This window comes from Botryllus schlosseri, chromosome 14 (genome assembly GCF_051294905.1).
Source record: "Botryllus schlosseri isolate E-star chromosome 14, Bs_hap1, whole genome shotgun sequence".
NCBI classification, from domain to species: domain Eukaryota; kingdom Metazoa; phylum Chordata; class Ascidiacea; order Stolidobranchia; family Styelidae; genus Botryllus; species Botryllus schlosseri.
In genome coordinates this window covers 5202161-5215912 of record NC_137249.1, presented here as the reverse complement: position 1 = coordinate 5215912, position 13752 = coordinate 5202161, and the positions used below count along the sequence as shown (strand labels likewise).

At 39.9% G+C, this 13752-nt stretch overlaps 1 protein-coding gene across 4 annotated transcripts in view; it reads left to right on the top strand.

Annotated features, from left to right (window-relative positions):
- The first annotated feature begins 368 nt into the window (after positions 1-368).
- The window catches only part of LOC145455518 (uncharacterized), a 49218-nt gene continuing 35834 nt past the window's right edge, over positions 369-13752 (top strand). Inside the window, exon 1 of one of the 4 annotated variants that reach the window (XM_080333497.1) lies at positions 369-826. In XM_080333497.1, the coding sequence (XP_080189623.1) occupies positions 412-826 (415 nt within the window). In that variant the 5' untranslated portion in view covers positions 369-411. Of the gene's footprint in view, positions 827-5071; positions 5844-8074; positions 8771-8825; positions 9050-13752 lie in introns of those variants that run through there. The other 3 variants (XM_080333499.1, XM_080333498.1, XM_080333500.1) reach the window with 3 other exon arrangements.

The window sequence follows — 13752 nt, the reverse complement described above, 5'->3', positions numbered from 1 at the left end:
TCTATGCCATATTAGTTGCCTGAAGGCTTCGTCATTTGCTTACCTCAACGACGAAGTATGTACTTGTACAATGACAATAAAATATCATGTAAAGCTGTTCGCGTGTTTACTTTTGTGATTTTGAAACATAATTTAATGCATTGAGCCGGGCTTCTGTGACGTTTCGGATTAGCCTATTAGCTTTAAACGCCAATAAAACGTTGCCAATCACAGCTCGTTCTATGCTTACATTGCTTAGCTCTGTTTAACTGTGTGTGTATCAATACCTGATGTTTGGCTGCGCAATGTGCTGCTACAGCGAAATGACGTATAATCCAGCCCTTCACCGCTATGCAATTCTTAACGATTTGCAAAACAGAATTTAAACGAATATAGTGCGTATAGGGGCTGCCCTGTACTGTAGATAGGCGTATGGGTGAGAGAATGGAAGTAAAGATCAAGCCAGGGAGAGATCGGAATATCGACATATCTCTTCCGCATTCAACAGATGCGACGAAAATAACAATGTTAGAGGAAAGGAACGGGGCCAATTTTTTTATAAAGACTAGTCCAAGGCATCGCAGATCATTCAAATCTCTATCTGAAACAGCAAATACCACTGTCCCCAGAGCAGCTCATCCAACGGAGTCGGTCTTGGATACCGAAAGGGTCTCCAACTCAGCACCCAAAAGTTTTGCAAACGCTTCTGAACCTACGGACGGCATGTACTTGAGACGGATGAATAGATCATGGACGTCTGATGATCCATCGTACTTACGAAATAGAGTGGCTTTATCAATAACAGAAATGAAGAAAAAGTACTCGAGGGATGTCAATACCGGCAAAGGTAAGGATTACAATTAAGTCACCCCTTAGCACGTTAACAGCGAAAAAGTTAAAAACATGATCACCAAAAGCTGTTGCATGTGTGATATAAATAATCGTAAGGCTGGAACTGTTTTATTGACAATATTATTATGATGATGACACTTTCCCCACAATTCATGCATCTAAACTGCGATTGCTTCATCATAGCACCCAAAACATGTAACATGGTGTGGTGCGGGGCCTACAAAGATCGTAAAAGCTTCGTGTGGTACTACCCATGTTCACGGAGACGGTATTTTGTCTTGAAATTAACTCGCAATATTTTCAAGGAGCGCTATGTCATGGTTATGGTTGACAATGTCAAAATAAATATTTTGATAAGAGTAACTTATATTATTTTCTTTGCGATTGCACGAAAGGCACATATTGAACTTTACATTTTGTCGTTACGATATCTCTATGACGTCATTGTGAGTGATACTAGAAGCTTCATACTCGAGTACGAATTGAATCAGTCAGATAGTCTATAGTTTGCCGTGCCCACAACCAGAGTTATGAAGCCACACCATACGCAACAAATTCAGTTCAATGTAACGCGAATAGTCACAATGCATCAACGATCTGTACATTGCGTACAGATCGTAAACATGTAAAAATACATTCGCCACTGTGGACTGTTATCGTTCTGACTGAGCTGTTATGGAGTTATAGTTCAATGAATAGTGTTACAGCTGTGCTGGAAAATATTCTACCGAACGAAGAGGAAGTTGTAATTTTCTATTCGTTATGTCACTGTAATCTTATCTCTCATTACATAGTAACTTGCCATTGTTTCGAGATTTAGTTTCCTGTCATCCTCACGAACTTCCTCTTTATAGACTCTGCATAATAGGAATAGCAAATAAGCAGCCAAGGGATATCGTAATGTTCGTTTCTCGAATGCTTGTTTTTGTTCTCTATGAACTAATTGTATCATTTCGCTTTCGTTAAGATGAACTCGGTAACGTTGCTATACGTGGTTATACGGAAGTGTGAGCATGAGCACAGAAATTAATTTTGAAGGAAGTCTCTATATCTATATAAGGTTTCGTTTTAAGAACTTCTGCTTTCTTCTGTGCCAGAATAAAAATACATGCATATGACATAATATAATCTCTTTCGGGCAATACCCATTTTAGAAATGGTACTGGAATTACAGAAAGAACTACAAGAAACTACAAGAACTACAAGAACTACAAGAAAGAATATATACGACGCTATGAGATTTTTAGAGTGTAGAAGTGAGAGAAACTTGTGAATGGCAGGTGTCGCGAAGCGTGACATTACAAGCTTTTGTAACAGGGTCGATTTTATTGAGACGGATTTTGAGATCTTTATATCCTCGTAATCTTTGTGCTTTTGGGAAATCTGTCTGCGACTCTAGCATATTTTAATCTGCTCGTACTCTGAATCAAATACTACGTCTATCAATTATATAACCATTATATTCGATTTGGAAAAAAGTCATCGTCGATTTCTCTTTTCTAGTCTAGTTGTCGTGAAATTTAAGGCATGTCATAATTTCTAACCAATATTTTTAACACAATCTTCAGGCCTCATAATGGTAAATTGATATTTCTGTTTGGGTGAACCCAAATAGTGAATTGATCATACGCTCAATTACTAAAACTCTTGACAACTGGCTACCAAATCGCTTCCTGTTGGTACACTTTGGGTCAGTTTCAGTCGGGTACTTACGAAAGTTTTACGAGCCGTTGTCGGTGTGATAAATCGCTACAAGGGATTGCTTGCAATTGTATGGATCATGGTTGGCGATAACGATAAAGCGAATTAAGGATAAGAAGGTGTTGAAAGGCAAACCGACTCCACGAACTTTTCACTTTTCAGCGTTAGCTCAAAGGCCTTCCACGAACAAATTCTACTTGTGTGATACCTTGCGTTTCTGAATACGCTTATTCTAATTCACGGATGCGTCAGTAATATCCCTAAATTGGTGTCACATTTTCCTTACACATGCGATTACCTCATGCCTGTTCTGATTCGTACGAACCTATGAATCACTACATCTCCTCACCGAATTATTATATTTTTCAATGATATACACGTCCGACCTGCTTATCTGAAATATGTTCCGTTGCAGAATTATACACAGCATAGCGTTGTTTGACTTGTGGGGGTGTATTTTGTTGCCGAGATTTATCATAGCTATTTCAATTAGCGGTGCAAATACACGCTGGCGTTATAAGTAGCCTAATCAAAAGGTGAAACCTATACTCCAGTTTGTTGCGGTGCTATTTCAAAATCAAGTAACTGAATTTGCGGTACATTTGACTTATCATATTTGCCATTTGTAGTAATGAGGTATAGTAAGGACGGTTCTATCTCACTTGCACCCAAATCCATCTTGCATACATTGTGTTGGTAGTTGTTCAATGTTCATGTTCTATGATTTGCGATCTCAATAATATGATGACGCTGTTTAGGTTGCATGGCAACATGGCAATTATTCAGATTTATCAACAGTCAATAATATTAAGCCCGTTTATGAGCAATCCACTCAATATTTTATGTTGGAAAATATTCCGCTGTGGATTCGCGACGTCATTGGTCTCGGCAGTCGACATTGAATTATTGCTTCGTTTTCGTTCTTGTTCACATCCGACATATGCTAAGGTGAACCTACATTAATCTTATATACAATGTTCAAAATGTTATATAACATGAACACCATTCGGGGATATCCCAATCTTTTAGGTTTACCGAAATAGATTTACATAAAACACCGCCTTTGAATGAGTGTAATGGTTATGCGTCCGGCTTCTCGAGCGGTAGGTCGTGGGTTCGATCCCCGGCCGGGTCATACCAAAGACTCAAAAAATGGTATCCGCAGCTATCCTGCTAGGCGCTCAGCAATCACGGATAGCATGGAGGAGAAAAAAAAACGGGGGCGCAGACTAGATGACCTCATGGGGCCGTATCGCAACTCCGTCGCCAAAGCATCTCGATGGTGCAGGCGAGAAAGAATATCATATCTCTCTCTCTCTCTTAGTGATTATGGCGTCACATCGGTACTCTAGCGTCACATAATCGCCGAAATGTTCCCGCATTACATTCGTGTGCGCAACTGCGCTGCCTACCCCATGCACAAAAATGTAAATATCTCCGCGTGCGAATGTAACTCTTTATTCTGTTAACTTTCAATGTTGATGCTAAGTTTCCATTAACAGACTTTAAAGCATCGCATTTTCAATGGAAAGTTCAGGAAATGCGTAGGATTTCCATGATCGAAATAACGCGCACTTCACACTATATGCTGCTGTAATGCAGTAAATAGTAACTCGTTATCATGTTTATTCTTGCGATGGCTTCATATTTCGTTCGTGGTGAAAGTTGAAGAGAAGCCAGATTAGAAACGCTACAGCTCTCACGTGGTATAGGCTAATTGCTCTGAAAGTTATTACGTAATGTAACATTTTCAAAATTTGAATTGCTCTGGAAGGTCGTGCAAAAGGTGCATAGAATTGAAGCTAGAACCAGGCGATCTGATACATCTGTTCATTGATGAGTGGAGATTATTTTATTTATTGAAGGTTATTGTATTTATCGAAGACGTGTATGTACTGGATATTACACTCGCAAGGAACATTTAACAATGACAACTGTTGTCACAGGCCCGCGTATCACATAACAGCAGCTTCGAATGACGTTACGTTCTCGCGGGGGTTTAATTACCGCATCTCGTTAGCTGCACCGTGAATATTAGTTCGCCTTTGCTTCCGTAGTCATTAGATAGGTCTATAATTCAGCCTTAATACGCGAAGTTCTGTTATGAATCATACTTTTCTGCATACCATAAATGTATCTCAGAGCAAAGTCAATCCTATGCCCATGCATTGTATTTAGAACATAATATGTCTGTCATATACATCCGTTTTTGTTTACTCTTAAATTTCATCCACTCCTACTAAAGTCAAAAGTAAACGAAATGATTGATTGTATTCCATTTTATGTATAGCATCTTGTTGTTGATCGACTCAAGTATAATTAACATCGATTTCTATAATACGATACACCATTCTCAACTAGTTGAGCAGCTTTATTAATTTGTTCATAAGACTGTATCCAACTGATCTATTCTCACCGTTGTACGTTGTTTTCTAAATTTTGATTCTTATAGGTCAATACAAGTCAACGATATAGTGACAAAGAGAAGGTAGCGTCATTCGTTGCCTCATTTGTAATATGGCGTTTGTGGCATATGATCGCCAGCATGAATTAGAAATGTACCTGGCTTTGTAATATACGCTGTATACATGTGTAATCATCGCGTTATCCAAGTTTTCGTGAGCTGTGATCGATTGATCTTTTGCATCATTGGTGTCACGAGCTTTTCAGATTTTCGCACGAGCGTACCGGGGATTTGTTTCCTTCAAGTTTGTGGCTCAGTGGCTGCATTCCAGCAATATCTGATCTCATGTTTGTTCAGCATTCGTAAGAGTGCGTTTTTATGTTTGTGGGACATGAGTATTCTTCGTCGTCGCCACCGTCGGTACTCTGTTGTTCATTTTATGCCGTTCAGGATGTTAGAGGTTCCTCCGACTGTTGATGAAATTTCGCTACCAACGTTGCCAAGAGGATCACTAGTACTGGCCTACTTATTATTACAGTTAGAGAATTTTTGAACTAGTACTGCGACCCAGAGTGACATTGCGAGGTGAAATCGCTCGATTGAGAGTGAATCAGTTTACGAACCCGTCCTTCGTCATGCCTCAAGTATAGGTCTGAGATGAAGGATATTATTTTGGTCATGGTCATATACTGGAAAGAACAATGTGAGGTTTCACGGATACTATAGTTACTGGAGATCAACATACACGTTTCGTTTATACATTCGCATGTTTGCACGTATACAGAACATTTGTATAAATATGCTCATTTCATTCATACTTTAACGGAAATCACTGTTATGAAGTCGGATGTGAACCAGTCGGATATGTTGGCGGACGTACCGGATTCTGCTGAGGATAAAACTGAACGTAAGTTTGATTCTATCAAAATTTTTATGAATACCACGGCAAAGAATTGTGTAGTATCCGAATATCTTCTGTAGCGTTGGGCAACATCGAATTACAGCTAATTCGTACCAGATACAGAAACTTTGCTCGAATCGAATCACCACTTAAAAATTTACAGCGGGAGGTTATTCAGTCGAAACGGAATTAGTACAGGGAGAAGCACGAAAGTATGATGGGTAACGAAATCATAAATTAGTCATGGATCTTCAATGAATTACACGACTGCGTTACAGTGACATTGTCTTCACCACCATTTACTCTCTGAATTGAGAAGTCAATGGAAACTTTCCTGATTCCACCATTTCCAAGGATTGTTGATCAACTTTGATCTAATAAGATACGCCGCTGTACTTCATGATTACCAAGAGCCACGGTTTCCTGCATTATATTTCCGAGGACAATTTCTACCAGATGATTGGGACACGCATATACGTGACATCGACATCTTCTGATTCATCATTTATGTTTGGGGCAGAAGACATCTTGACGCAGCCTTAGTATCATAGAACAAATAGCAATCTCTGAGCGCGAGATGGCCTCGCGCAACTCTGGAAACAATTATCACTATTATTTGGAGCCGCCAATAAAAACGCTCTGGACAAAACACAATCTGAATATTCTTGTTGACTCGATTCAAATCAATATCGAATCGGTGCTTTGTCTTGCCAATCACTAATCCCCACCCACGAGGATTTATGCCCAAATTCCAAATCCATTGCTGGTGAGATATATTTAGTTTGGGCGAGAGCGATAGGCTAAAGCACGATTGGTGACCATGAGCATCGAGCAAGGAGCATTGTATTGCTGTCACATGCAATACCGATGGCGAAGAGGGATTCTCCCACAAGACAAATTGTTTTTGTAAACAGCAGTCTATCAGCTATTGGGTCATTCTGATTATACAAACGTCATGGCCGCAACGGATGACAAAGTGGGAGGGGGAAGCTCTCCAAATACCTTCAAGATTTGGAAAATTCTGATATTATCAAGTGGGCGATTTTTTGGTCCTAAAAACTGAAGATTTTCACCTAAAAAATCAAAATTTTGACATTTTTTGACCAAAATAAGAAATTTTACCGAATTTTCGCACGTAATGTTAAAATTGTACCCCTTATCTTCATTTCTGGTTGGAACTGTCTGTTCTTACGAAGTAGTTCGGCCTGAAAAACTGTTTTTTACTTAAAAGATGACAAATTTCTACATGAAAAAACTTGCATTTGAAAGAAATCTGGCCCTATGAAGAATTCCAGTAGTTACATCACGTATTACGGTAAAAAATAATTAAAATTTGTTGTTGTAGTATAACGAAAGATGCTTTCCTACATTCTCGGGTAGAAAGTGTCTGTCTTTACTAAGTAGTTTGCCAAAAATGGAGAAAGAACGTTCAACAGCAGCAGTTGTTGGCTGACAATACTGAAGTTGTGCGTACACTGCTGGTGACACACCGTGTTGCTTCATTTTGACAATGTTGTCTACATCACAATTTTTCATCATGTAGAGTAGGCTACAAGCTGTAAAAAAATCAAATGATAGGTTCACCGACAGGGCAAAATCTACGATACAAACGAAATGCAGGGGTCAAAAATTTTCTGACTTTGTTAACAATTTTGACAATTTTTCGACCTAACACTACAATTTTGACAAAATTTCGACTTATTTTAACATGTCAAAAAAATCTCACTAACGATCAATGATCATATTCGCTACTCGTGTATTCACTTCAAGAAAAAATAATTTTATCTTCGATTTTCGTCCATGGTCAAAACGTTTACTGCTCACTTTGTCGGACGTTAAGTTTAATTCATCGATTTATTGCCATGCGCTAGTTTTGACGAACGCCTGCTTAGTAGTCATGTACTTGGTGGTATACACGGACTATAGTCGAAGCTTTAGCTTTTGGGAGCTTTGCTGCTAGCTTGTGGTACTATACATGATATGGCTCATGCCTGTCAATGAGTGCTGTAGTTTAGGAACTAGTACTTACTGATACACGTATAGGATCTAAATTTAACGGCAAACGAAATTTGCAAGGCCTGTACAGTCCATCTTAGTTTGGAAGCTGAAATATATTGGAAGTCGGAACCAAGTGATTGTGAGATAGTACTTCGGATTTCGCGTTATGATCAGTAGCTGCACAGGGAGCTTTCGTCGATATTAGTTGTACGACGTACGTGTTATAATTTGTACATTATACAAGCAGGTCTACTTTTGGTCGAGGGATTCTATGAAAATTTCCTGTATCCATTGTTTAAATGATACTATCGGCTTCGCAGGATTGTCTGACTTCACTTCTTGATAAAAATCGCATTACTAATCTCACGCATCACAATCAACCGGAACATTATTCGACGTCAATCTGCGTTTGGAAGGACTCGGTTTTGCAAATTGCGACATGTTTTCATTCTTCTCGATGCGATGTGTATTCAGTGCTCTTGCTATATACAAAAACAATGCGTGACGCGGTATGCCACGCCATACAGTGCGAGTGTAGAGTTGGTTAGCCCTACTGGCTTAAAATATTTTGATCGCTACTGAGTAAGTATAGGAAAATTTCCCCTATTGGGACCAAGGTTGTTTGATAGTTTTTGCCTAATCATCTGTTTTACTGCAGGCCAGGCCGCTCACTCGTGTTGTGACGACAAGCTGGTCATGATAGAAAATATGAAATAGCGACTTGGCGACTAAAATGCATGTACTGTACGCGATTGTCGTGATATGCAGGTTTTACTTGAACGAGAAATGAATAGAGCGAAGCGATACTATTACTGATACTGTAATTTCTGCTTTGTACGCGATAAGTAGGATTTACGGAGATATGAACAGTGTCAAGATACCGGATATCAAAATATATTTCGCCGATGAAGCCAAAACAGTATTCCTGGGATCCAGTAAGTCTTTAATCGCAATTTCATTTGGTGTATCAATAGACGACACCCGTCACGGCATATGTCGATAGCTGAAACCTTAAAGTCTAGATAGCAACCAGTAGAGCTTTCGCCACAACCATTGAAATGATAATAGACTTCCGTAATAGGGCCAAACACCTAACTACACGGTAAGCTGTTGGTAGCCCGTTTTATGCAGCGTAATTGGTGGTTGTATTAGTCAGGTGAGATTATTCAAAGATAGATTGACGTTTGGTAAGAGATAGATTTAACTATAGCCTGGTAAGTACGAGCAACTTTGTATATCCGTACATTCGTTTCATCTTCGTCGGCTTCCAGAAGTAGATTGGTTTGTTTGGCGGGTTATATTAGTTCCATAGTTCCGTCTACTCTATAATCACGTCAAGTCAGGGATGTGTATTTGTCCAAACATTATGAATTAAGAGACGCGGCCAGATGCGCTGAATCCACTGACCGCAAATCGGCTTTCAACTTGCCTAGATGCCAGGCCCTTCATCACATTATGAATAGGTAGGGCCTAACGGTTATGGGGATGACGAGACTTATCAATCAAATTCTATACCTGAATACAGATTGCCCGTCGGTAAATAGCCATAAGCGCAAAAACATAGCTCACAGTGGTAGAAAGGAATCGACTCGGAATATATGTTAACTTTGAACCCTTGTGTGAATTTGTCTGTGTCATACGAATGCGTAAGGGCTAGCAACTGAAGAAAGATGTTGAAACTAGCGTCAGCAGCTCTTATTCATACTCGGCGTATTTTCACCGAGAGTATACAATAATACACCAGTATCTTGTACACCAGGGGCGGGCAACTTCTCCAGTCGGCGGGCCGGATATAGGAAAATTAAGTACTTGGCGGGCCGGATTACTGAATCGATACATTATTCGCCTATTCCACATATACAAGGAATAAATCGTATTTAATGAATGTATTTTAACGACAGCAATGTCACTTCAAAGCCATTTCTCGCCAATAATGACGAAGACAATGTGGATTTGAGAATAGCATTGTCTCAGGCGCCGCCATGTCTGCTTCTCTCTGATTTATCAACACACGGTTAAGATTTCAAGGCGTTCGATAAGCCCGGTACTAGGGATGGTATGAACGCGAGGTTCACGTTCGCGTTCTGTATTTGAACCTCAGAAATTTAGAGGTTCACGTTCACAAATGAACCTTGGTAGGTTTTGCACTGTGAACCTTTTCCATCGATTACCATTTTTCACGTCATTATAACATATTTGGTTGGAATTCTTTGCAATTCCACTTCCATCATAAAAAAAATTAACACCAGACGGGCATGCACGTGATGCACCTTACCAATAGCAAAAATTTTGCATGCTTTGTTATAGAAGTTTGCTCGAAATATCCAGCTTTCCGTTTGTGAATATTTAGTGACTCTCTGCTGTGAGCTTGACCCGCAATCACAATAAAAGCGAAATACACTACATGTAGGTAGTCAGCGAATGATGCTTATTCAACCAATTATTGAAATTGATATCATTGCCTGATGTAAAAATCTAGCAGGCGCATACGTGTTCAATCTTGATTTTCTATGTTTATTGCATCATAAAAACCAAATCTGTGCGATTGGCGTGTTTGCTACTGCTGTATAACTTGCTAATGCGGTATTAGCGGTAGCAAATATAGAAACCCGTTTTACACTCTGCTCAATATCAGCGTAGCAATACTCGGACGCCGAATGCATTTTCCGATCTGGCCTAGACCGTTAAGGCGTAAGTTTATAATCCTTGCAAGTCCTCATCGAAATGGATGGCAAAGCGACGGAAGATATTGATTTTATGGGATTATTATATCATTTGATTGTCCCAGTTGATACACTAAGCGACGTTCAAAACGTCAATATGTACTTCAGCATTGTGGCATTATTGGCCCGAGACGTCGCTCGCTAAGTATAGATAGGCTCTCACTTCACTGAAATGTAGGGTTGGAATTAGCAATATGACGTCACGTGATGTCATGAGGTTCACGTTCGCGTTCACACAGAACCTTTCAAAAAGTTGGAACCTGAACTTTTCAGAGGTCCACACCATCCCTACCCGGTACCCCAGATTTACCAAGATATCAATTCATTAGGGTTGAGTAGGTGACGAGATTGCGTCGTTGGTGAACTGTGTGGCCTAATTAATCTCGATATTGGATTCATGCGGTCCGCGTCCTCTACGAAATTTGAAAAGTGACCGCGACCCGTTTATAGTTGGCGACCCCTGGCAAAAGCGGTGCCTTACAAAAGCCTAGAAGTGTGACGTGATGTCGGTGTTTACGGAATCAAAAATAAGAAATATCAGCCTGGTGCAAATGACCATTGCAGTCGACAAACACCATGATTACCACAAACGACATTAGGGTTGAGTACATCGTAAATACCGATAATGCAAGTCTTCTCGCTTCGACGAACTTACGCGTAAGCTCCACTCTTGCACGCTGCGCATACACGTATATAATAACATACAGTCATTAAAATTTGACGTAGTAAGCAAGTAGTGGAGAATCTCGGCAGACTGGGGCCGCGGGCCACATTATCATGTAAGACGGAAAAGTGTCCGCGGGCCGGACGAAATCCCTTCGCGGGCCGTATGTTGCCCGCCCCTGTTGTACACAGACAATGGGCTGCCAAGTTCTGTATTACCTTTATTCCCAAGAGAAAACCTTGTCAAACCTCAAATGCATTGTGATTGTGGTCCGGTAGAGTATTGCTGACATTATTCAGTTATTCAAACTAAGATTAGATACGAAGCCCAAAACTATTCGGTGGCAGAGCAAGGTAGCACAACATGTGAGTGTTGTGACACTTGAGCTTGATAATTTAATCGGCAATCGCAGCGAGATTGCACTTGCACCAAGATTGCTTGCACCGAATCTTTCATGTACTGTACAATGTACAGTATACTGTACTGTACTGTACAGTACATTGATCTTCTTTTCGATCTCGAATGCTTGGCCGACACGATATGACTATTACCTTTTCGAAATTATACTGCAAAGTTTGCATATTTTGTAAAGAAGTAGTGTATTTTCGAACTTGAAAATCGGTCATCAAAATTTATCCGTTTGCAACGTGGCACGGTGGTGGATTGCATGGCACACTCGGCAGTGTAAGGCGTTAACTTTAATTCTCTTCACTGGATGTTCGCGATAGTCCTCAACGATACTCGAACGTAGTCCACTGCTTATACGGGCGGAGATCGATGGTCGCATTTTCGCACCCAATCGCTAATTGCGTGCAATTCCCGTACGCTAAGTATTGTCACCAAACATTTTTCGCAAATTCCGGGGATGTTGCGTCTAAGATTAGCAGGTATTTTGCCATTCATTTCCTCCAAATTAGTTGTTCTTATCTGTTAGATAACTATCTCAGGCCGTTTAGTTAGATCTGCTATCACATGTGTTATGTTGATAATTCAGGAGCAGGTTTTAGCTGTCATTTATCGAGGCAATGGAGACAGTTCTGCTGGTATGTTGAACGTTGCGATATTGCATTTGGCCGTAATATTTTGAGTGGGCTATGGTCACCTATTCAGGAATATGATTCAGATGTGTGTCCGCAAGTTAAAACTAATGATTTTCAATAAACGTAATCACTTGCAATGCTCATGATTAATGGTATGATTAAGCGGTAATGATATTGTGTAAGTCAAGGGGTGGGTGGCTCTTTATCGCGTGGCTCTTTAATCCAACTATACCCTTGGCTCTCCCAGACCTTGAAACAGAATAACAACTACTAATGGATTTTTAATTCAGATTTATTAGATTTCCCTTCTTTTATTACTGGTACGTTTATTATGAGAGTTGATTGATCCTATAATCTACAGGAATATAAAAGGCTGTTGCATCCTTTCCATGTCCACGTCCATCTACACGCCTCATTTATGCCAAGCAGTGCTGATGATCCGAAAAAAACGCATACAGCTAACGCATTTTAAAGTTTAACCTAGCCATTGTCGCTCATTTATAGAATCTGACCGAGAAGTTCTAGTGTGGGATGTTACGACACGATTCGGACTTCTGTCCAAATATTGTCTGGTTATGAGGTGGGATGGAAAAGGCCTGTCTTCGATGTCATTCTATTGTCTTGCAACTTATCAGATTATATATATGTAGGATGGAGGCCCTATACCTTGTATTTATTCTGTTCATATACGTGCTCTATTAAATAGGGTTACCATACGTCCTCTTTTTTTTTGACTTTTTTAAAGGTGTCGTCGGAGGACGCCCAAATGTCCTCTTTTATGAGAATTTATCCTCTCTTTTGAGAATTATGGTTAAATATAGGGTAAAATTAATATTTGAGTTGTTTTATTTATTTCGAAAGACTCTCTTCCCGCAATCATCAAAATCACAATCATATTATAATTAATTTCGTATACACACGGGAATTGCCGGAATGAAATTAGTGGGACAGCGACACGCTTCATCGAGCTACTTTTTTAGCAGATATACTTCTGTGACGTAACCAACTGGAGAGGTCATGGTCGTAAAAAGAGATTTAGGAGAGGAGAGAGACCGTTTTCTGCTTACCCAACCAAACCATTGCATATACATTGCGATATCTGTAGCGTCTCAACGTAAAGGATGCGCCATTTCCACGCTGAAAATATCATGGCTCGCCCTGAATCTATTTTCATCTTTCTTGATAAATGTATACCAATGATTTGATTTTATCGATATACACGCAAATCAGAGTAAAAACATGGCGCGATCGTGTGGCTAAGGGCCGGAAGAATGCAAATATCAGTTCTTATACATACAGCCTCAACCTAATTAGCAGATCCTAGCTATTGCGTATAGCTTTATCGCCTCTACCCTGGTGTAGTTTCGCAACCCACATTACGGTAGCGTTTAACACATGTATTTACCACCATTCAAACGGCATTTCTTAGTCATTCTTTTGCTGCTTGCAAGCACCGCGTTTAGTGTACAAGTGACTCACTTTGAATCCTC